The sequence below is a fragment of the Centroberyx gerrardi genome, chromosome 1 (genome assembly GCF_048128805.1).
Source record: "Centroberyx gerrardi isolate f3 chromosome 1, fCenGer3.hap1.cur.20231027, whole genome shotgun sequence".
Lineage (NCBI taxonomy): Eukaryota > Metazoa > Chordata > Actinopteri > Beryciformes > Berycidae > Centroberyx > Centroberyx gerrardi.
Window position 1 is genome coordinate 16,116,014 of NC_135997.1, and position 25,775 is coordinate 16,141,788.

Below are 25,775 nucleotides of genomic sequence, written 5' to 3' on the forward strand. Positions count from 1 at the left end.
TATCCCATCCAGCTTAGCCCTCAGTTTAAACCTTCCTTTTTAATTCCAGTAATTACAGGCTCCAATTTATATGGAGCCGTGCACACAAAGGGCCTGTTTAATGCAAACCAGTTTGATTTGGGTGAAGTGTCCCAAGGATCTCCCACATCTTAAAGCCTGTTTATGCTGACTTGATGATTTATTTTCTCCCCAAAAAGGTTAAAAATGGTGCTATTTGCATCAGATTTCTTTGGGGAGGAATAAATGAATGGCGATTTTCCTTTTTTCATCCTTGCATAATATACCAAGCTGGGTTTGCAGGCTTGTGGGCCACTGTGGGTTTCTGCCTGTCAGTTGCGCTACCAGGACTGTAAATCCAATGCACAACGAAGACGGTGACATTGTCAAGTGGGGAGCCAGTGCTGCCAAGAGGCCTCACAACCATGTACTTGTTATCCGCTAATCACATTTGTGGGTCATGAAATGCAGTAATAATTCCTGTCAACTAGTGAACATCTTTGTTTGTGAGTAGTGTGTGTCTGGGTTGATGAGAGCTTATGAGGACAGCAGTGTTCTGGGGGTGAGAGAGCAGGTAATTTCTGGACAGATGCACTCTCTCTTACTCGGGAGATCAATTGGTTTTAAGAAGTATGGAGCCATCTTAAGAGGCTTAAGTCATGAAAAATGATCATGCCTGGATGTGTTGTACATATTTAATCCCCCACAGCCTGAGCAGCAGTATGACATATGTCTCTTCTCTCCTGAAAAGTTGAGAGGAAAAAGAGACAGAGGAAAAAAAAACATCTGTCTGTTTCTCTTTTGCCTTTTGGGCTCGCAGCAAAGTGGAAGGCACACAGACAATGTAATATAAACTTTTCCCTGTGAGACAAAATAAGTCTTTCCCTCCATAGGTGTGAGGAGGTTAGAGTCGATGCCAGAGCCTGTCTATTTTGGTCTAGTGTGAGACAGTGTCATTGGCATGTGGGCCAGGGTAAGTCCAGCGGCTAAATCCAGGGGAGGATGTGCACAGTCTGGGGCAACGCAAGGACCATCAGGCTCTCTGCTTCTCTGCCTTCACATGACAGACTCAACACATTCACAGATTGTGTTGCATATTTTAATCTGTTAGTAGTTAGTCTGCCTATTTGTCTGGAAATGTTCCTCTGGTCCTCTTCCCTGTTCTATTGCAAGCCCTGGACTGAGATGCCAACCCCCCAATCCTACCCTCAACACTTCCTGCGTCCCCTGGCCCTCTTTAATGGTCAAACTGGGAGCCCAGCATCACACCTTCCCCTTTAATGGAGTGTTGAAAAATGATTTCTCTCTGTTACTGTTCTTTGAGTACAAAGGCCTTGCAGACAGGAAACCTGCAATAAAAACATCAATGGTTCCGAGGAACCATTCATAACACTGGGGGGCTTTCAAAGAGACAGGCTTTTGAGGGGGTTTGAAATGGACCACTTCACCTCGGTTTTTAATGTGATTAAAAACACCATGCATAATGCGGCACATTTCTCACATGCCTTTTAATACCCCATTTGCCAAAAGCAGCTGCGGTGCAAAAGATACGGAGACAAAAAATGTCAAGCAATATAATGTATGTTTGTTTTGCCTATTTACTTTCTAAGACTCAAACACTTGAAAATGGAGTGGAGTTTTAGTGTAAATAAAGGCAGCATCTACTAGTATGAAGGCAAGAGTACACATTGCAGTGGTATGTGTCAGAATCTGTGGGTGTACATAGTGTAGGTTTACAGGGAGTGTGTGTTTATGTCAGTGTGTGTATATGTGTGTGTGTACATATATATATATATATATATATATATATATATATGTGTGTGTGTGTGTGTGTGTGTGTGTGTGTGTGTGTGTGTGTGCGTGTGTGCGTGCAGCTATGCCAGTTTGGGTTAAACACAGAGTGGCCGCAGCCGCAGACACACAGGATAGGTACCTAAGTGGAATCAGGCCTGTTAGATTTATGGCCATTTGTTCGGAGAGTGTTCATCCATTGGCTATTATGGAATGATTAGAGGAGAAGGTGAAGCTCCAAGTCCAGCAAAAATCAATACGGCTGTCGAGAACGATTCAGCCTTTCCCGCTCCGAGGAGTATTAGCACCAAACCTCTGTCTCCTCACACTTCTTCATTCCTCTCCAAGTGATTCACCCCTAAGCCTCCAAACCAGCTTCACCTGCCATGTTCTTGTCTGTGGCCCTTGTCTGTGGCCCTGCTTCTCTATGGCTGCTGGGAAGGCAAGGGTTACACAACAAAGCTATCATTCATGCCTTGGGAGAGCAGCTACGTTAGTGGTGTGGGAAGGCGCTGGAACCTTCGCAGTGTGCTGCTGCGGAGTATCAAGTTAGCAGAGAAAGGGTGAAGGACACTTTTTACCATTTGTGTAAACCTGACCACAATACAATAGGATAATAAACACTCGCAATTGTAACATACAAACATTTTAGTTCTCCTAGTCTTATTATAGCACCACGCGGTGACATAGATACAGCAATAATATACAGTAGGCTGGCCAGTGCGTTGTATGAAAAAGTTGGATTTTCAGTTATTATTAACGTCTCTGCCGGTTCACATCCTATTTTATGGCTGTTATTCTCCCAATTATGAATACATTCTGTGATGGATATGAAAATTAGGATACATTGTCCAGACAAGGCTGAGTGGTAGGTGGCATAAATGAGCTACTAACCTTGTAGAGTTTGAGGCTAGCCTCATGGCGGGAATTGACGGTGTGCATCCTCAGCTTCTCCAGGCTGTTAGTGTAGTAGTCGCAGGCATTGCACTTCAGGTGCACCGGATTGCCAATGGCCACACACTTCAGGCGCCACTCGTTGCCCTTGCCCCCTTCTTTGATGTGGGCCACCAGCTGGTACTTCTGCACATGCTTGTCTGTCTTGCAGTGCAGCTGGAAGTTGGCCTTGAGCTGGGTGGTGTAGCGGCACAGCTTGCACTGGTGAGAGTCGCCCACCACAGCACGCCACTCCTCCTCGGGTAGGCTGCGTTCAGCTCCCATATGCATACCGAGCACATCCAGGTTGTCAGTGGTGAAGCGGTTGCACACAGCGCACTGAAACAGCTTGAGGGAGGGGTCGCTGGTTTGTGACAGGCTTTCCCCCAGGGTCATCAGTTCTTCGGACACCAACTGCCCGCCGCCCAGCCGCACGTCCATGGGGATCTCCCCTCCTACTGGAGTGGCCAGGAAACACACAGGCAGAGAGACGGACAAAAAGAGGAAAAGGGTACAGAAAGGTGGACAGTGTTTAGATGGTTATACACACACATTCAGTCAGGTATATTCAAAATTCACAAGGTCTGAATCAAAGTGCAACTTTCATGGATTACTTATCTGGCCATCAATTGATTTCACTTCATGCTACATGAACTTCTCTGGACATAAGGAATTATTTAGAGTTTCTAAGAGGGGGTTGAAGCATGGTGTTTTCCAAAAGAGCTCTCAGTGTGAGCCTTTCCCAGCCTGGAAAACATCTTGGGTAAAGTGAAAGGTGTGTGGTTCAACTTTCAACAAAGAACCATGTTTGTCTCTACAGTCAAAGTGGATTTGCTCTCAAGGTCCGATACCGCTTGGAGGATAATGTGCATGTATGTATTCATGTGCCTAATTTTATTAAATCTCGATTATCCTTGCTTTGAGCTGGGGAAGAAGAAAGCCTGGACTTTTCCACAGGGAGCAGAAATTCGCACTGCCAAAGTATGGACTTACACGTAGCCCTGTTTGGACTGGTGCACTTTCATGGCCTGACACTAAATCAACTCCAGAGGCCATGAGCTCCGCAGAAAAAGAAAGTTATTTTATCATTACTGGAGAACTAAAGAGTTCCCAAGCACACATTACTGTAAATCAAATCCAGCACCCTTGTTCACTGAATAATATTAAAAAAATCCACTTCTCTGTTTGGATTCTTCTGCCTCTTTCTCTCCAGATTGCCTCTAAATCAATACAGACACCTAACAGATTAATCCTGCTTGGTACTGAGTCTAAGCAATGGGGAGGGAAAAAAAACACAGCATGCGCATATCCTACGACACCAACCACAGAACTGATGTCTATACAGTCTGGGAAGGCTGGCTAAAAAAACCCAAAATGCTAAAAAAAAAATGAGGTAAGAGTGGCCAGGGAGTTTTTGCCTTTGCTTGCTGATCTTTAATCTATCACTGCCCAGACTGAGCATGCTGGCTTGACCCCGCCTGGCTTTACACTAAATTAATTCCAGCAGCCCCTTTTTATTTATTGCTGCAGTATGCAGCCTGCTCTCGGACTTTTCTCCATTACCTGAGTTTTTATAGCCAGGAGAGGGAGACCTTTGAGAAGCCCTCTGAAATCACTCACAGACCTAGCTCCCCGGTCATGGCTGCCTCTCTCTCTCTCTCTCTCTCTCTCTCCCCCTCTCTCCCTCTCTCTCACACACACACACACACACACACACTCTCTCTCTACCCCAGTCCTATCTTTTTCCACACCTTACATCTCCTCTCTCATTCCTACGTGGCTCTCATGCTCCCTTACTCTGCCGACTCAATGATCCAACACAGGCCTGGATACTGTTCCTCACTAAATACCTTCATGGCTGTAGAACATTAGGTTAAGTCTGTGATTTGTAGGGCTACATAACTTTTGACGTAGGTTCTTTTATATTGAAACTATAATATTGTGAATGTATTTATTTCAACCCGTGTCCATGTTTAGAAAAAGGCAGGGATGCTAGTCTGGAAATATTTCCACTTTCAAAAAACATTACAGGTTGATATAAACAGACATCATTGGGGAATCTTACAAACTTTTGACATAAAAAGTGTCCAACTCCGAGTGTTTATAAATATTACCTCAGTCTTTTGGGCTTATTCACTTTCTAAAAGATAAGTGGTTGTTTGGCTTTGCTGTATTTTCTGAAGGCTATGTCTGGATGCTGTTCCACTGAGTACAATAGACAGTAAAGTCAAGCACAAAATAGCTAAAAGTCACTTTCCTCTCCCCTCTCTTTTACTGTCTTGCACTCTCCCTTTTCTCTCCGTCTAAGTACAGTAGCTGAGTCCTGGGCACAAGGATTACCAAGAGGCTGAGATCATGTGAGGTCAAGATTTGTCATCTCTCTCTTTGACAATGAACTGAAAAGTCAAAAATCCACAGTGAGGAGAAAAAAAGAGCAAAGCAGGGCAGATGGATACATCTAAGAGGAGCTATCTCTTGAGCTGCTTGGTCCACGGCCTCCTTGTGATGGCAGATGAGAGATTTACTGAGCATTGTGTATCACTGTGTACAGTTCATATCAGAATGTGTGTGTACGATGGGTCAGAGCGTTCCTTAAAGTGTGACTGAGGATGACACCACTGTAGTTTATGGGCCCAGACTAATGTCTCATCATTGCCTCCCTGTAACATGCTTATTAAAGTTTGCCTCACAGGAAAATGAACCAGATGGCAGAAGAGGGAAAAAAAGAATTAGTCACAGCAATCAATTCTTGTTCATGTCTTTGAACTGGCGACAGTTAGAGACAAGTCTGTACAAACTGTGGGGTTGTAACTGGCACGCCAAACACTCCGCTATGCTGCTGAATTACCCATGCTGGGCCCTCTATCCTCCCTTCTTTGACCAAGATAAAATTTATAGCTGCAATTACAAAGTTGGAAAAAGTGGAGAACTCCAGTGGTGGAGTTCAGCAGCAGTTTGGGAATAATGACATGAAAAGGCTGAGGCTGGCTGCCTGAGGGACAAGGCAGGGAGGAGAGAACACAGAGCCCTGGCCCTCTAACTCACACAAAGCTTTTGTGAGCAAAATTAGGTATCACAAAGGGAAATTCTGAGCCAAAATGACCCAGATATGGTGTCATAGACTGAGAGGTCCTGTTAAGTGTTACCTGGCACATACAGCTATAAGTATGTAGATTAAACCTGTGCACTAGCATGCAGTGTAGTGGAGGCAGCCCCAGGCATACTGCCATGTGGACAACACACTTTATCAGTGAGGAAACAAGGAGAGGGTTCTGGAGTAAGCCCACCCTCTAAACTTCTCTCAATCTTAACATCATCTTTCTTTCACCTCCCCCTCTCTATGTCTCAGTGGCACTCTGCCTGCAAAAAGGGAGAATGATGTCAAGTTCACTAGGGCAGGCATACCTTAGGGCAAGAGAAAGAGAAAGAGAAAGAAAGAGAGCTGCCAAAATAAAAGATAGGTGAGAGTATATGTATGAACTGGGAAGGGCAAGACTAAGGCGTTCCTGCATAACCTTTTGTGTGCTGTTAGCTTAATGAAAATACATAGCATTTTTATGTTTTGTTTACAACAGTCTGACTATAAATTACTGAATGTGGATTTGAGAACAAGTTCCATAAGTGCATACATTAACAGTAAATAAACACATCTAGTGAAATTAATACACCAAATAGTGAGTCAAAGGTCAAACCTTTTCTTTTCAATCAAAACCTGATTCTTCGATTTACATCATCTGATGGTGTGTTTAATGTTTAATTAACGACTGTAAGCAGTGAGAGTGATTCAACCCTTGTGAACTTGTTCTGAACTACACTGTGTGTTTTCTGTGGTGACCTGAGGCACTTATGAGGGCAGCAGAGCCAAAACGGGATCCACTACTACTGAGTCAACTCACCTAGCGCAGGGGCTAGGGCAGCCATGTTGGGATCAAGGTGGAAGCTCCCCATCAGGAACTGGGCCTCAGCTCCGGCAGGGTCCATCTTGAGGCCTGGGGGAAGGCTCATGTTCTGGGTCAGGTAGTATTGGTAGAGCTCAGCCTCAGAGGGCGAGGGCATGGCTCCCAGGCCCAGTCGGCCATGCTGCATCTGGGTCACATTCTGCTGGAGTAGCATCATGTTGTGCATGTGCTTCTCACTGGTCATGTGGATACGTAGGTTCCGTGCCACATTGGTCTCGTAGTCGCATACCTCACACCGCCAGGTGGGCTTGCTTTTTGGCTTGGTGGGTGAGGGGGCCCCGCACGGCCCAGCCATATGGGTGGAGGACTGCGTAGCATGGTGGTGGTGGGGAGGGTGATGGCTGCTGGCCTGGGTCACTGAGGGCACAGCCACCACTCCTCCTGGGGCATGCCCGAACACCGGCTCCTGGCCAGAGCCGATGGAGCCTCCATTCTGCAGTGTCTGCATGTTGTTCAGGTGCTTGTCCGACTGCATGTGGATGCTCAGGTTGCCCTTTGTGGTGGTCGAGTAGTTACACACCTGGAAAACATAGGAAAGGTTCGCATGTTACATACATTACATTAAACCAATTACTATCTCACATCAGCTTAAATATTTGAGCAAAGAAATGTTGCAACCCTTAAAACATAAAGTATCAGCACATATCTTTTCTACATACCTCACAACGGAAGGGCTTATATCCACAGGTATAACTCTCTCCTCGAGCCAGACGAGGATGGCTCTGACCACTGCTGCAGTACGCACATGAGCCTCCAGAGTCTGGGTGCTTCTCTTTCATGTGGGCCTCCAAAGTCTGCTGGTACTTGTAATGCCAGTTGCACTTGGGACACTTGAGCGTCTTGCATGAGTTGCGTGAGTGCATCATGGTCATGTGACCACCCAAGGAACGTGAGGAACCCAGAACGGTGTCACATTTTGGGCATTCTACCCCACTTCCTCCGCCGCCACCGGGCCCATGGTTCTGTGAACACTCGCCCAACCCCGTCAAGTCACAGGGGCCCCCTGCGAGGGGGTGGGAGTGGGCGTGGGATGAAGGGTGGAGGTGATGGAGATGGTGGTGCATGTGGTGATGGTGCAGAAGGGCTCCATTTTCCTCCTCTCCCTCTGCCGGGCAATCATTTGGTTCTGGAGCTGTGGCACTATCTCGATTGGCACTTTCATCAGCGGCAGCATTGGAGGACAGAGGTGAGGAGGAAGTGCCAGCAGTGTCATCCTCGCTCCCTCTGACGGCAGCTGCCGCCATTGCCATGGGGACAGTGGGCCCCTGGCAGTTAAAGCTCAGAGGGAGCTCTGAGGTCCTCCCCCCACCATCTGCAGCCGAACCCTCTTCCTTGACAGAGGAAGAAGAAGTGGAAGCCAAGGCTTTGCTGTTGACTGTGGAACTGACTGCAGAGGTGCAGGCAGAAGGCTGGAGAGCGCTACTAGGCATTAATAAAGGAGATTTGGAAATGCTTTGGTTTGAGACAGCCGGTTCCCCCACTTCACCCCCGCCGCTGCTACTGTTACCACTACAGGCCACTGCAGTGCCTTCCGCCTCCACCTCGTCTTCCTCCTCCCCTAATAACAGTTCCTCTTCTTCCTCCGAGCCCCCCATCTGGCTCGACAGGTGTGCCTTACTTTCATGTCCCTCTGTGTCCCCATCCTCCCCCTTGCAAGCCCTCTCTTTCCCAGCAGGCCCCTCTGTTCTCCCTCCCTGTTTGGGCAGGGCGCTGGAGTCTTTGGCAGGGCCTGGGGTTGAGGTAAGAGTGGGTGCTTTGGGAATGCCCAGCCCTCCGAGAGAGAGGACTGAGCCTAGTGGGGTTTGTTGCTGCTGCTGTTGCTGGATGCCAGAGTCAGAGTCTTTGTTCAGGAGGGCCTCGCTGCCCCCACTGCCGCTTCCAGCCTCCAGGTGGACACCACTAAACGTGCCATAGAAGCTCTGGCCAGAGTTAATGGGGAGTAGGGTGGGTGGTGGCGGAGAGCTCTTGTTTTTTGGTTCCAGGAAACTGATGAGGGGCTCTTTGTCCTTCCCAATGCCCTGGATGATGGCAGATGCATGCTTGTCCCCCAGCAGCCGCCGCTCGTCCTCACACAGTGTCATGCGGTGATCGTGGACGGCATGAGTGGCAAAGGAGCGCGCATAGCCAAAGGACAGCTTGCAGAGAAAACACATGAGAATGGGCTTACCCTTGCCATAGAGGGCCAGCCCATCAAATTTGGAGAAATCCACGTTGTTGGGAACATCTTTGGATACGCAGGACTTCTTGGCAGACCCGTCGCTGTTCAGGTAATCCTTGTTGCTTTTGTGCCGCACATCGAAGACACGGAAACTGTGCAGGACAGGACTGAGGCCTGCCAGGGTTGAGGTATTGGGGAAACCTTGGTCTGAGTTGCCAAACCACTTCCCGAAGGACGAGGCTATGTGGAACGTGTTGATGATCTGAGGGTAGACCGAGGATGAGGTCCCAGCAGGTTCCCCCGGTTTCCCCCCACTGGTGAGAGAGTTTGTGGGAAGCAGGCCGGGTACCGTGCCCCCACCACTTTGGATCAACTGACTGAGGCTCTCTACGATGTAGGCTGAGCCGTCTGGCTGGTAAACTATCTCTCCAGCCAGGTTCTCCACATCACTACTCTCCTCTTCCTCTTCCTCCTCTCCTTCCTCACTCCCACTCTCAGCTGTGCCCCGCTGTCGTGTAGGCTGCTGTCGCAGGAGAGTGGGCATGCCTCCTCCCCCTGGAGCCATGGGCACCCCAGGGAAGGGTTGAAGACTTGGGAAACAGCTGTCAATCTCCATTTCATCCAAGTCCTCCGATTCTTCCTCCTCTCCACAGCTCACTCCTTCTTGCTCCTCCTCCTCAAGACCCCGTCTTCTGGGGTGCAGCTGGCCTGTGGCAGAGCTGTCACTGTGGGCCTGGGGTGATGTCTGGTTTGGCTGCTGCTGCTGGGGCTGTGGCTCTCTCACCCCGTCATGAGGTGCACTGGGGTTTTGGGGTTGAGAAGGGTAGGGAGCAGAGAGAGATAGGGGGTCCAGGGAAGGGGCCTGGTTGGTGGAAGGGACCTGTGAGCTAGAGTGATCGTTCCAGGGCTGTGGTGGTTGCTGCTGCTGCTGCTGCTGGGAGGTGGTGGAGGAGCCGAGCCCATCGTCTGTCCCAGAAACCACGGGAGACTCACAGCTGTCCATGCTGATGCCTACATGAGGCGCTCATCGCATCCAGGCCTGCAGAGACACACAGGGGTGAGATAGGAGGTTAGAGTTGTAATGGGGATGTTGAATGAGAAAACACATGCACAGACAAACACACACAATACACGCCTCAGCATTTTCCATGCTATTGTTCCAAACCTAAGTGCCTGTATTCTCATACACTAATGCTGTGCCCATGAAGGGGAGATCAGACCTGAGATAGCTTTATGAAGAGAACATCTATGTATAGAAACCTTCACTAATGTATGGTGCATTGGGTGAGAGACAAAAGTCTGAGATATAATTGGAAAAATGACACAGTGCTCATTATGCTAGATTAGGTACTTAAACACAATACCTGAGACAAGCACTAATAAGCCGTCCATGATTCATCTTCCTGCCATATCAGGAAGGTACCATCTTTTATCTTCACCTTCCAAACAACACCCCTAATCTTACATTCTGCAAATCCTACATCCGTTTTTAATTAACTTCCAGTCAGAAAAGAGGAGAAACAGGCTAACTTAATGGATAAAATAGATTCATTGTGAGATAATTAGACACTGAGAAGCCACCCATCAGCACATGGTACATTTACATAACTGGAAGAAGTAGTGAAGGGTACTGATTAAAACGGCAATGCTTTTTCTGAGGCAGCTAAGAAAAAACATGCAAATCTTAACAATATCACAATATCACCAATAACATCACTCCTTTCTAGTTGTGTGTATACAAGGTGGCATACAATACATGCGCATTAATTAGATAGATGCGCATACACTCTAAAAAGAGTAATAAAAGGCAGCATTTTCTATGAGCCCAAAATACACAAGCTGGGTTGGGACTTCACTGCAGCTGTGTTTAGATCTGGCATCCAATAACCTCTACGCTCAGCCTGGTTTCAAACACTCCAGCCATCCTCCGCCTCTGAAATAATAAATGGGAACTGAGCTTTCGGGAGCTGGCCATGCCCCGAGCATCTGAGAGGCCCAACACAGGCCGCAATTTAGAGCGCAGAAGAGATAAAATGATAGTGCGAGATACTGCTGAGCTAATAATTTTATTAAAGGGATGCAGCCAACATTGATTAAAGGGGGCAATCGGGCTGAAACCAATAACTCTGGGCTGCCCTTTAACCCGCCAGTGCTGAATATTACATGAGCAAAGTTTCCCGGCACCAAGCTCACCGCCATGTCCCGGTTGATTAGCACATTCACTGCTTGCACTTGATTTATTTACTTATTTACTTAGGGATGCAAATTTCAGCTGTGATCAGAATGGAGTCTCTACCCCCACACGCTAACATATTAACCACTGAGGGCTCGGGCCGGAGAGGAGAGATTGATAATGTCTGTCTGCCTCTTCATGAATGTCTGATGAAGCTCCCCTCCCACACAACATACACCCTGTGGCTCAGACCTCTCCAGCCCATATATGCACTTATATTACACCAATAATAGGCTCCAATTTTTAGAATGCACCTTTGTATTTGGACTGCAGTAAAATAATAATATTCTGTAAGAGCATATTATAATCAAGTTAATAATAAAGGAATAATAATAGGACTTTGATTAAAAAATATTTCAGTTGTAATATATGATAAGAGTTGTCTGACTGCAAAGAGAATATAGACAGCATTCTCATATATAACTGGTGACAGGCATTTTCTGTCAGCCTGGTCCACCTGATTTTATTGTTTACACTCCACACAAGCTAACCCTGATGACCTCTGTCTTGCTTTGCATATAAAATGAAAGATATTAGACTGGCTGGCTTATTAACAGGATTGCTTTATACAGCCAGACATGATTTAGAGCTGGCTGCCATATTGAGTGAGGGGATACTAGCCCTACTGGTCTGTATTTATTATCTGCTCCATTAATAAGAGGCTATGAGCTCAACAGCCATTTCACACAAATGGACTGAGAGCAGGGAGAGTAATGCAAGAAAAAAAAAATCATGCCACATGTCAAACAGACAAAGACAGTGATTCTATAAACTAAAGGCACCTGGATAAACTACACATGACTTAATGAAAAAGGGCAGAAAATGTGATGTGTCTAACAAGATGGCCTCACAGTAAAAAGCCTCCACATGTCCTGTCTGAACACGGAGGATTTCACACCTTGTTCCTGTAATCTACTCCATCAGCCCCTCCTCCAGATTCCACTGCCTGTCTCGACCAGGCCTGGGAACACTGGGCCCACATACACTCAACTAGTACTTAAGATTGCTCACTCACGATGACCTCTAAAGTTCTCTGCCCTCGTCTTTGCCTTGATGAGTCCAAACAGAGTGGTTACAGTGTACTGTACTGTAGGTATGTACCCATCTATTCCCATTACTGTTGTGAGATACCTGAAGCAATTAGCAGTTGACAGGAGAGCAGGATGACTCCTGATCGGTGCTGGAGCTCTGAGCCAGCTTGGTGTGTCCACTGCTTACAGAAAACAGGATTGCCCTTTAAAATCAAGATGGTCTAATTCAATAACCTGCAGTGGTTACTGATGAGCAATGGGATTGTCTGGAGTCGGCAAGTCGCAGATGGGCCAACTGATATAACGCTGTTTGTCTCTAGGAGGTCTGCCTGGCTCAGTGACACCTGTTTAAAGCAGGAAAAGCTTTAATCTCTGGGAGGCACTAAACAAGGCCGGGAGACAGACAAAGAGACGCGGTCAAAGACAAGGGGAAGTGGAGGAAGCCGGTGTCTCTGTCTGCTGACTGTGTTAATAACCACAAATCAAAATGATGAAGCAGGCCAGCAAAGGTGACTACTGCTGAGTGGTAAGCACTGTTACATACTGTATAATGCAAAAAAAGTTGTAATTTTCTTTCGCGTACTGGCACCACTGCTGACTGCACAAAAACAAGAGATCCTGCCATAGCCTCTGCCCATGTGTTCTACTTCTGAATGTGGGCCCACTGGGTTGACAATAAGCAGGCTGTATGCAGCCAAAACAAGCCTCAGCTCACAATAAGAGATAATCAGAGGGAAGAAAAGGCTGGATTCCTGAGCTGCTCTGAGGGAGAGCATGCCGATGCACAGAGCCTGACCATAGAACTCACACTCCTGTTGCCATCTGCCTAAGAAGACATTATGCCAAGGTCTTCCCTCTCTCTCTCTACTCTGACAAAGAAATAAGAAGCTATACTCCACCTCCTCCCACAACCCTAACAAAGCAGATAAGGTTCAGCCTCCTGAAAGGGCCTAGGTCCTAATGAACCCTGTCAGAGAGTGGGTCTGGATGTCATTTGGTAGGGATGGAAAATGAGATAAGTTTTTATTTATGGGTCCTTTCATTAGGTGGGATTTACCGGCCGACTGAGGGAGGAATTAAAGGCTAAGGAGCCATCTGATTATAAGCATGCCCAATCACCTGCCTGGAGGCCTGGCCTTGCCTCCAGAGGACCCTGCTCTCCAGGGTCTCCTGGGGAATTAACTCTGACCCAGCCCCAACTGAGAATCCTGATGGGCTATGGGCGTGATGCAGGCCTGACCCTCACTCTCACCCACATCCACGTCAGCATTGAGGGAACTCCTCTTTAAAATGGGAAAAAAAGGCACTTCTTACACCGCCCAGAGGCCCCCTACAATACACCAGACCTGGTTTTCTATTGTCCTTCAGTGGGGCTGCCTGTCTGTGTCTGGTCTCTGAGCCATCACAGAGCCCGGCCAGCCACCGCAGGGTAAGGGGCGCTTATTGGAAAATCAATGGCGTAAATGCTAAGCAAGTTACAGGAAGATGTGGGAAGGAAGGGTTCTTATTGATAAAGCAGGGGAAGGCCTTTGATGTTGCACTGGGGACATGCTCATTGATGGGGGAACCATTGTAGTCCTCAGGCAGAGTGAGGCCCGGGTTTATCTCCTAGGTTTGTCCCAATTAATCACCAATACACGCATGCATGCATCTCAGTCTTTAGCTTAAGTCCATTTTAATGCCTGACATGGCCCAGTAAATTCTGGTTCTAACACTGTGCTGTTATGCAGAGGGCATTTACATTTCTAACACTGTAATGCAATTGTCTCTTAATACCTCTTTCTGCTGTCTATTATCTGCTCAAACTGAGTGAAGCCTACTAGGCTATACCTGATCCAAAGGCCCTGCTCTCAAGTAAGGAATAATTGTCCCTAGTGAAAATAAGTGTCAACTGTTGTAAATCAGTAGTTTTCAACCTTGGGGTTGGGACCTGCCATGGGGTCAAAATTGTTTACTGCATAGAATCTGAATATCTAATACTAATATCCCAATTTATTATCATGCTAATCTTTGTGATTTATCATGCCTTCTTCTTGTGAAATAATAATTTTCTAATAAATTTACTTCTAATAATAAATCAAGTAAAATGGGAAAATACAAATAATCCTGTGATGTCAAAGATCACCACAGTCACACCGACAGAGGGTCACAAGTAGGCATAGCTTTGTTTTTGGGAGTTGTGAGCCGAAAAAGGTTGACAACAACTGCTGTAGATAATACACCGTGATGAATATATTAGGTACACGGAGTGCTTGTTATCTCTGATCCCAAACACTGTAAATCAGAAGTGTCCAATTAACCATGTATGGTTGCTCCTTGTGTGCTGTAAATATCCTGTCTATCCTCCTTCTCCTAATGCAGACATAAGGGTGCTCCAGTGTTGCTCCAACTGCAGGAGGCAAAAAGTCACCTCAGGTCGATGGCACTCAGCCTGTAAACAGGGCTTCCCGTAAAATCAATGATCTTCAGTAGGAGCTATCAGTCTGTGGAACAGAAATAGCCGTGGCTGTGTTGAGTCTGAGGCGGGGAGGAACAACGTGTGTGTGTGTGTGTGTGTGTGTGTGTGTGTGTGTGTGTGTGTGTGTGTGTGTAGAAGGGGCTGGTCACAGTAGCGTGTCTGGGAGTATTTCTCAGAGATAGCAGAGCTGAGGCATGCTGCTTCTGTCATGTTACAGCCAGTACAAATTTACAGGCATAAGTACAGCTAGAGACAAGACTACAACTCCCAGCATTCATAACTGTACATGTACTTCCTGCATCAAGAATCTCTAGACTAGTGTTGCAACAAATATATCACTTACAGCTAAAATATCCTTGCTGATTACCATATGAACATACTCAAATACCCAGGAGGCAATGTGTTGATTGTTTTTGTTTCACAGCACTCAATTTCAGTAACCATTCTGCACTAGCAATACTGGCCAGAGAAGGCAAAATTGATTTTTTTGTAGTATCAATTGCCTCCTTTGTTAATAGACTTGAAATAGAACCTTGAAAATGATTTTACCCTTTACGCAACACCATCAAATTCTGCTAATCCATTCCATGTTGCAGAACAGAAGCAGAGTGATTTGAGACAAAGTAGCAGTAAAATCACAACCCATAACTGCTGTGTATTTATACACAAGACAGTCTGAGTAAATGATCCGATCAGAGCTCAGCTAACTTCCAAAACCCTCCAGAAGGGATTTACACATGGCACTAGAGTGTCTCCTCACTTTTGGAGGGTGTGATAGAAACAGCGTGCTGGTGTAATTAGAAGTAGTTAATTAGCTGTGGGTTAATTACTGGGTTCTGCGAAGTGTTGGTGAAAGAGCTGGTGGGGTGGCAAAGCAAGGGGAAGCAGCGAACACACAGCAGGAAGCTCCCAGTCTCCCGCCAATTAGCAACCAGCATGGGGGGGCTGCTGTGGCAGACTAGGAGTACAAATGAGAGAAGGCTCATATCATTTCACTCAAACCTCAGTACAGAGGGAGAGAGAAAGGGAGAGCAGACTGAATACATTCCATTTAAATATGCATGCTGTTAGACATTGCCTTTTTTCTCCTGTTCTTTTTGTAAAGCGATGCATTTGCTCAAAAGCCACACTGCAACTTCACATAGAGTGAAGCTGAAAAGAGTAAGCAATTTCTTAAAAATGTGACCTTGGTCTCTTGACTCCTGAGTAGCGCGTGGGGCTTCTGCAAAATGTCAGGTTAAGAATGAAACAGAGTAGGGACTATTTTAATAACTACAAAAATAACTTCTTATTACAGCAGCCGCAAGCTATCTTTCTTCATTTACAAACCATACTGAAAGACTGCACTGTATTATTTTCCTGTGCGGTCCCGGGTGGTTTGTTTAGACACAGCTTTGTATTTTATAAATGCATAAATTATCCTTGGAATAAAGGTATTGATGTATAATCAGAGATGGGCTATCGTGCACAAACTAACGTTCGCCCCCAGGCAACCCGGTGCACAGCGCACACACAGTATACATTGGCACACAGCAGGGTGACTGTAAGATTGCAAGGCAGAGAGAGAGTGGGGGATATATATAGAGAGAGAGATTGAGAGAGAAAGAGAGTGTGAGAGAGAGAGAGAGAGAGAGAGAGAGAGATTTCTCTAACTTATAGCTGTGACTTTCAAATACTTATCAGATCAGTTAGATATACTTCCACCATGTCTATTCAAGTTGAGACAGACAGACATGGACACTGAATGATTCGTAACAGCCTGACATGAAACCTCACATCCTTTAGCATGCAGTGTTGACTCTCCCAGAGGACTGAGTGTGGAATGCAGGGAGGCTGGGAGGATACTCCATACTTTTGTACATTGGTCTGCCTGGCACTAATCAATCAGAAAACACCACACTCATCATGATCCTTGGGAAGATTTCTAAATGCTTGAGATTCAGAGGGACGTCCAGAAAGATATATTTGTAGATATATGTGTAACTGTTCCTCTGTAATGTCTGCAGATTAGCAGGAGAGAGAAAGAGAGAGAGGAGAGATAGAGAGATAGACAGAGAAACAGAGAGAGATTCAGATAGAGAGAAAGAGAGAAAGAGACGTGTCCAATGAAAGGTCAGGGACAAGGGGGAAATGTGCTGATCAAAGTCCTCGAAGCCTCAGGACCTTCATTTCTACTAATTATCAAATCTGCCCCTATTTATATCTGCGGGAAGCAGACGTTCTCTCAAGAGAGGATGGAAGTGAAATCTGCTAACTACAGGGCTTTCAGAGCTTCTCTGTTTGCACTCACTCCATTTCATTTGCTCCACAGTAACAGGATGAGGGTGGTAGAGGGGGTTAAGAGAACAGTTGACCACAACTTGTGGGGAAATGTTTTTGCTAAGAACGTAAAGGATAGAACACAATGTACAGAAGAAGGCAAGGCTGAGAAAAATGTGAAATGTAGAATCACTCATACTTTCAGGAGGTGGGAAACTGATTTATGGCATTCTAGAAATCTGCTGCCTAACAGGCTAGATCGCATTCTGCCATACACACACACACAGACACACGTGCATGCACACACACATACACACACCTTCCAGTAGCGCTGCAGTTAAGGCAAGCAGACCACAAACACGGTTGTTAAAATGATCAATACCATTGAAATATTAAACCTTAAGAAGCCGCATTATTGATTGGGAGCCCAATGATAAAACTGTTTATTATCATAATTGTGGGGCTCTATGTAAATGTTTTGGACAGGACTTCAGCTGTCCAGCTACTATGGACTGTGGCTAAATTTGCCCCCCGGTCCACTCACCCCCTCAACTTCCACCCACCCCCCCTTGCCCTCCCATCCAAAACCCTGGGGATTGGAGGGATCGTGGCAAACAGGGAGAAGTCATTACCACTACTTCTACTTCCATTAAGGACGGCTGAGACTGATCAGCATACCAAGCCCCTGTTGACAGGGAGAGGGGGATCGGGCCCTGCCTCCAACCCTATCAGTCACGGTCCAGGCGGGCTGGTTGCTTTGGGATGTGGTCTGAAAGATCTCCAGCGGCACTAGAAGCCAGCAGGTATGACAGCAAACAGGAGTATACAGTGGAGCAGGACCCAGCCTTCGAGCAGGGATCAGGCCCTGACAGACAGAGGGGGGACAGGGATAACATGTCTGTAATCCTGGGCCTTTCTGTGTAATCTGGAAAACAAATACCTTAGTAATGACCCAGTCCTGCACCTGGTAAAACACAGGGTTCGCTGGCACCTGGAATTAGACAAATATCCACCGGAGAGCATTCTTAAAGGGACACACTCCTTTTGCAAAGGGGGTTACGGACGACACACATACATATGGATTAAGGGAGGTTTTTTTTCATTTTAAGAAAAAAGACTCAACAGTGTACTGGATTGCACTGTACTATAAAATATACAGAAAACAAGAGATCTATAATGTAACATACCAATAATGTAAGTGGTTAAGCTGGGACACCAGTTGAGGGCCACTGAATGGGGTATGCGGCAGTATGAGGGGATGAGTCAAGTGACACAGAGGCTCAGCAGTGAAACGGCGAGGCAGTGCCACCAGCCTGAGGGGTTAGGCCCAGTGTTTGGTTAAGTGTCTGAACCTGAGTAGGGTGATAAGATCCCTTTTAGATGGCATGTGAAGGCCAAATGACCAGGAAACCTGAGTAATGTGGGTGAAAGCTGTCTAGGGTGAGAGCAGAGATCTGGAAAGTCATGCAGTGTTATGTGTGGAGAATGGAAACTTACTATCTCTTTAACACACCTCATACTGAGGAGAGTTGTAGTCCCATGCACACATGCACGGGCGCACGCACAAACACATACACACACACGCACACACACACACACACACACATACACAGAGAGAGCAGGGATTAGAGGGTGTCCCAGTGAAACCATTCTGTGGAAATGATTTCTTTGCCGAAAAAAAGGCATGAAAGGCAGTGGTGACCTGGCCTCTATTCTAGAGTAGGATATCCTGGATAAATAATTAGAGGGTTCCTTTGAAGACCCTGCACAGCCGAACCATTCACTCCCCACTTCACATTTGCTAAAGTCATTAATGACAAAGATTTAGAAAGGAAAAGCGAAAATCTTTCTGGTACACAAATACTTTTTTTATGAGGCCTGGCCCAAATTCCTCTCTGCTTAGTTGAAGCCCTTATCCTGGGAAAGAGCTGCACCCGTTTTAAACAATAAACCTCAGGGGAGAAGTGTTTTCTATTGCCCCCTTCCCCCACTGAATTATGGAGAGTTAATAAAGTTACAAGAATAATGTGCCCTGTGTTTTAAAAGAGGAAGTGAACAAGAAGTGTTGGGACATTGAATGTCCAAACATTTAGGGAAAAACAAAGCACAGAGAGACAATAGTCCCAAAGTTAACTGTAAAAAAAAACAAAAAAACCCCCCAAAAAACAAACAAAGACTGCGTTATATTTCAAGAAAGACAAAGGAGTGTGAGATAGCAAGGCTGCCAAGGAACGTTAAAGGGATTCCTACCGTAACGGACGTCACTAACTGCTAGTGTCTGGCTGTCCTTGTGCCACACTGGCGTACATCTCCAATTAGGTGCCCGTACTCACACTTAGTGACAGGCTATTTTTACAGTGAGCTGTGTGGCTATCCAGGCTGATTCTCATTGGAAATATAAACAGGAGGGAATCTGACAGGTGGAATTACATTTGTCACATCCAGATTTCTTTCATTCCCAGCGGAGGGAAATACTCTCCTAAATTTATTTTGGGCTCCACTGCATAGTGTAAGAATAATATTGTACCTATCACGTACTGGATCGGCTTAGAGGATTTCATTGAGATAAAAAGAAACGCTAATGGGGGCAGTGTCTTCAGGAAGTCAAGCCCATTGAGCATTAGTTTACATGCCTATGGTGTGCCTCATCTTTACACTGTGACAGTTCATACATAGAACGCTCATAAATCAGATCTTGATGCAGTCGTCATCTTAAAAGGAGAGCAGAACTTGCCCTACGGTTTACAAGGACAGATGCCAAGGCAAACTTTGGGAGGTGACGTGCATTCCTTCAGAGCAGAGCAGTGATGAGGAACTGTCAACAGAGGAAGAGGGAAGAAAAACAAAGAGAAAACAACGTGTTAAGTGTATAACAAGGTGGCCTGGAGGGCAATGCTGAAAGACACCTCGGCACTCTACTCGGGAGTGTGCGGGGAAGATCAAACGGCATTTCCGTATCTGTGCCGAGCACTGAGAGAGCAGACCACAGTGTTTAGAGACCCTCGTGTGAAGAAAAAAGCTGCTGTTTGGCAAAAAGTAAAGAGGTAAAATGTGACTAAAAGACTCCCCAACAGCTCCTACTGTAATAATCATACGGTGTGCATAATAACCAAATCTGAGTTCTGTTCTGAGCCCCAGACCTCAAGAGAGACCTGACTCACCTGGGTGGGAGCTGCCAGCACACTAACCCCATTATAAAACTTAATAGCAAACAATAGGGCAGTTTCTACTGGCTAAGTCCTAGTATGCCTGCTCTAGCAGAATATGCATCGGGACCTGCGGATAGCAGTCCATATCTGGGATATGGACTCCAAGTGAGGGTTGTACAGCTGGAAGGTGTGTGAGAGAGATATATGGGGCTCGGGTGGCAAGGGGGGCTCTCTGTGAGAATCTCCACAGAGAGGGGAGCAAGGCGGAGAGTGGAAGCATCAGGGGTTCTGCTCAGCAGCTGGGAGAAGATCAACAAATATAAGACCATCAAAGCTGTTGGCAGCTCAATGCACGCACCAAATCCTGGCATTGTGATGTCTACCAGGGTCCAGGCACTTTGTTCTGCGGAGGTAGATGCCCATGGGCTGGAAATGCACTCAAAACCTCTCCATCTCGCCCGGTAGGGAGAAAAAGACAGAGGAATGAAACAGAAAAAAATGAGAGAGACAAAATATGGTGTGATATTTTAAGAAATGTGGAGTGTGTTAATAAGTTCCTCTTCTTCCTCTCCTCTCCTGGCCTGGTCTGAGTGCTGTGACAGCTACGGTGCTGTGGAGCTGTATTTGAGAAAGACCAGCCTCCTGCCCCTCATCTCCACACACACACACTGCAGCCCTTGTTCATCTTGGCTCCCCTGCTTTAATGAAATGGCCACATGCCTCCTCTTCTCATCCCAGCGCTGCCTGCACACTGTAGCACCTGGTAGATATAAATCAGCCCTACTGAGCTGTATTTGGGAAGTGAGGCATTAAGCATGACATGGGCTGTCAAAGTTCAGATCGCACCGACCGCAACATCTAGTTGAACCGCTGCGGAACAGACCCGGGACCAAGGAGCAGGCCTAGCCTCGCCTCTTATCTCCTGCCTCCCAGCACCACATGACATGCCTGCCACATCTGGGCCCCAGCTGGGCGGCCTGCTGAGCGCAGCGCAGCACAGCTAGAGCTAGGTAGAGGAACACTAGAGCACCCACGCTACACAGAGGCATGGCAAGACTCCATCTTACAGGGACCGACAGCCTTGAAACAGTGAACATTTAAACAGGCTTTGTTTGCTGCTATTTCTCCTTGGGTTTTCTTATCTGAGAGCTGTGGGAGCATTGCTGGGTATTATTCCAGCTTCTAAGTGGTGTAGGTTCTATTTCAGAGTGGGGAGATAAAAGTAACTGAGTGCATGTGTGTAGTGTGAGTATGTGTGTGTGCGTGCGTGCGTGTGTGTGTGTGTGTGTCCGTGTGTGTGTGTGTGTGCGAGGAATCTCAGTCACGTGAGCCTGGGGTCTGAAGGTCAAAGACTGGAAGAGAACCCATACATTCCTCAGAGGACAGGCACACATCTTCAGTGTGCGTGTGTGTCTGTGTGTGTATGCACACTTGGGCATATGTATGTGCGTGTGCAGATTAAAGCTCCAGTGTTCCCCACTCCACCACTCTACCCCTGGACCTTATGGTTAAATATTAAGTAAAGATATTCTCACTATGAGCTTGCAGGGGGTTAGTTCTCAGATAAAGAGACACAAAGGCAGGGAGAAGGGGCAGTCAAAGAGAAAGAGCCACGAAAATGGGAGAAAAGGGGGACGAAGCTGATAGGGATTCAGTCGTGGGCTTTCACAGATAGGGATGGCACAACGTGTCTTGTGCTAAGCTGGGAGTCGCAACGGAGGGCTGAGGACAAGGGAGAAAAGTATAGAGAGGAGAAGGGAAGGAGAGGAGAGAAGGAGCGGACAGTGCAAGCAGGGGGCCCAGGCTCAACTCTACTGTAATTTACATTGCTGGGTAATTAGCTTCAGGATCAGGGGCTCAAGCCAATGACAGATGCCTCTCTCAGGGAAAAAGAGAGCATGTGAAGAGGACCATAGCATTGCTCTCAAGCACACATACCTAGACACACAAGGTGCCCCGGTCTTTCGGAGGGAGCACATGTCAAGGGCATACCAACAGCTACATGTACTGTACAGAACGCAGACAAATCAGATCACGCCCACACAGTTATCTTTGGCAGAGGTGAGTCAAGTAACCGAAGCGAGGGCCTGATTCTGAGAGAGTGCGGGGAAGAAGACGAGGCCCTGCAACTCACATCTGCCGGCTGGCTGCTTTAAGTGAGGACTTTGTTTGGATGAGTTTGTCTTTGTGTGGGCAGTGAGAGCAACATGAGGTGTCTGCATTGTTTACCTTTCTTCTGTGCACCCATGGACACGTGTACACACACACACACACACACACACACACACACACAGAAGACAGAGGAGTATTACATCATACATTTAGGACTTCAGAGGCAGATGACAGGAGTTACCATAGGAAAAATATTAAGAAAGAAGTAGAGACCATGTGGCTACATACACATGCTGGCTAAACACATTCACACATAAACATATTCATGCTTAAGTCCCTTCCTCAGAAAAAAACGAGATGATTTTTTTCACAGAGGGAAGTAAACCTCACTCAGAAGTAGCGGAATCAGCACTGCCTAGTGAACCTTGAAAACTGCACATTTAATACACGTTTAATTAATGATGTCATTGTTTTGACATTGAAAGAGCATGCCAGCGAAGAAGATAAACAAGATCCAGCTCTGGGAAGAGTGCTATCTGAATACTAAAGGAAACAGCAAGCTGGGAGATCACAGCCAAAGCACTTTGAATCTTAACCCTGGGCCCTTGGACAGCTCCACTCAATCCCCATACGATGAGAGAATACGTTACACACAGCACAGAGCTGCCAGCTCTGCACTACACCGAGTGTGTGTTTGTGTGTGTGTGCGTGCACGTGTGTGTGCACTGTCATGTGTGTATGCGTGTGGAAGTAAAGAGAGCAGCCAGATACAGTGCCATATTGTGAATGAAATCTCTCTGTGGAGCTGTGAGTTTCCACTCAGGCAGCTATGCCAGTGTACTGGGCATAGGCAGGAGTCTTTACACATGCCAGCAAGAACTGGGAATGTGGCCATGAGGCTGGGAGTATAGGCATACACTATACACTGCAAACACACACACACACACACACTCCACAACATACCACAGATAGAAACATCACAAAAAAAGGAGAAAAATGCATTTGTGCGTGCGTCAGGCAGTGAGGGGGGGGGTCGGGGGGGCACGCACATACATGCACGTGTGTGTGTAACCCCCCCAACACACACACACACACACACAAAACATGTTAGCAAGGAGGTGAGAATTAGAGCAGGGCCAACTGGCTCACCCTGCAAGTTCAAGTTGAGTGCCACTACAAATTACAAGTCGACAGCTTAAATTATCCCCAGTACGTGTTTCTTACAATGTATGTGCATGTCGGACTTTGCTGAGGCGACTGCCTCCAGACAGCTGTTCTGGTTGAGGTATTTACATGTCAACCATTATCTCTTCCAAAAAAAAAAACCAAGAGAACAGTATGTAATCTTCTTTCTGCCACCCTCACCAGCAAGTGCCCCAGACGTATCCCCCTTACCTCATGTTCTCTACGCTGGGACCCTCTGCCCCATCTCTAACAGATGCCCCCATATTTGAGCGGTGAGGAGGGAGAGTGACGGGGGCAGTGTAAAATGAGAGGGTGACTAATTGGTTCATAACCTGTAATTGGGGAGATGTAATTGGAGTGGACTCGCTGATGCCAGGTGCACCTTCAGGAGGTGGGGCAGCGGTTTGCCCTTTGACTGGCTATAAGGCGGGGTGTGTGTGTGGATGTGTGCGAGGCGGCAGCACTACATGTGGCAGACAACAACACTTCTATAGCCAGGGCCCCCAAAGAATATAGCTCAGGAGTGGCGTGTGCCTATTAGGTCCCTAAAACCACAGAAAAGCCTACGTACTGAACCGTGTCACAACGCAGCACAGCCACGCCCAACGCATACACGCACACATATATAAACACACACACACACACACACACACACCAACTACACAATGCACACAATGCAACTACCAGCATCATCTCTATTGGCAATTTTTTCAATCTGCTGTTGGGAGTAAGAAAGCTCCAGCTCAACATTTTCCATTTCTCATGGTTCACATGGTGGGTCAATGTGATCAATGTGCTCATGGCCTACCTAGCCGATACTACACCACTCCCAATCAATGTAATGGGGGCTGAGTGTTAATTGGGACAGAGAGAGGGGAGGGTGTGTGATGGAGAGAGATGCACATTCTGCAGAGGCATCAGAAATGCTGCACAGGCTCTTAATGAAAGCTGCTTAATGTTGACAGCATGCTTGTTTAATACGCTAGGTTATGAAATGTTGTTTTTGTACTCCAAAAGAAGTGGGCGGTGTGTATGTGTATAGGTGTCAGTGCGGGGGGGGGGGGGGAGAGTGGGGGGGGGGGACAACACCTGTTTGTCCTGTCCGCCACCATATGATTATTGGTAATTAGCCACAGCGCCTGCAGTGGCGTTGGATGGGCGTGGTCATGCATTCCCCTCTTTGGGCAGGTATGTGGGAAGCACACATAAAACACACAACTCCCTCCTGTCTCCTGCTGCCAGCCCCCTACCTGCCTCATGAGTCAGACAATAGTCTGCAAGTAGGCCTCCCCAACATGTAACATAGAGTCCTACTTCCCAAGAATAACCTCTTTCATTATGAGGCTCCAGTTGAAACACTATTATTTTGAATTAGACATGCATAATACAAGACAGCACCAAGCTTGAATCAGTGCTGGCAACTATAGACATCTCTATACTGATCTAAATATACCAGAGTAAATAGGCCTACAGACAGAAATGAAATTAATCAAGGCTGACTATGGACAATGTTGATTGTTCATTTCTCTGAATGTTTTCTTTGGGAAAAGTAGGAATAATAGATGAGAGTCGTGCAACAAGAGGTTTTCCCAGATACTGGGCTCAGTTGTGAGGAGATACTTGCTCTAAAGAAAAGTGGCCTTCAAGTCCCGCTTTGAACAGGACTACAGTATCCACTTCAAACAGAAAACAAATCAACTCCTCTCCACTCAACAGCCATGCCTCCCATTTATCAGGAGGAAAACAACTGCTAAAGATTGTGATGAGAAATAAATCTGCATTGTAAAGTGGGAAAAAGATGTTGTTGCTGTTCACAGGTAGAGAAGCTTGGATGTGATGCATCTCAGATCGTTAAAAATAAGATTCTGTTACTCAAACATTTAAGCATCCTTCTCTCTCCACACATCTTTTGATGGAAATCTTGGGAAACTGCCACTGAAGAAATGAACAAATTAAACAAAGGCAGTGAATGAAGACAGAAAGTGAGAGGGGTAGAAGGAGAGGCATTACAGAATCAACTGTTTACCCAGCTTGTTTAGTGCATGTTTTATCCAATCTCTACTCCACTGCTTGTCAGAAGCCACTTGATGAGAAGCTGCAACTGACAACTAAAAGTATGTAGAGCACAGGAAAAACCTGCCTGTCAGACTGTCAGTCTGTCTGTCAGCTAAGTGGAAGGGGAAGTGGGGGGACTGTGTGCCTGTATCAGAGTAGAAGCTGTTTCCCCCGTGTTGCCTGTTGTCTCACCCTGTATAAACAGGGTGAGAGGTTAGTCGCTGTGGCGTCCAGCCCAGAAAACTGCTGCTCCACACATGGCAGCGTAAGGTTCCACTTGCTATCCGAAAAGTCCTATCTACAGACTAATCAAGGATACAATATAGTTTTCTACATCCCATTTTTGAATCCATTAGTGATAAATGTCCTTTTTAGCACAGCATTGTTATATAAGAACCATCAATCCCCTTCACCATGAGCCGTCTCACTTGACCATTAGCTGGAGGTGAGGACAT

General features: G+C 46.6%; 1 protein-coding gene across 3 annotated transcripts in view; it reads right to left on the reverse strand.

Annotated features, from left to right (window-relative positions):
* The window catches only part of zfhx3b (zinc finger homeobox 3b), a 148,315-nt gene that overhangs the window by 89,082 nt on the left and 33,458 nt on the right, over positions 1-25,775 (reverse strand). For all 3 annotated transcript variants that reach the window (XM_078286079.1, XM_078286041.1, XM_078286063.1), the window contains exons 2-4: positions 7,340-9,877; positions 6,618-7,200; positions 2,683-3,176 (exon numbers count right to left, since the gene is read on the reverse strand). In XM_078286079.1, the coding sequence (XP_078142205.1) occupies positions 2,683-3,176; positions 6,618-7,200; positions 7,340-9,841 (3,579 nt within the window). In that variant the 5' untranslated portion in view covers positions 9,842-9,877. The remainder of the gene's footprint in view (positions 1-2,682; positions 3,177-6,617; positions 7,201-7,339; positions 9,878-25,775) is intronic.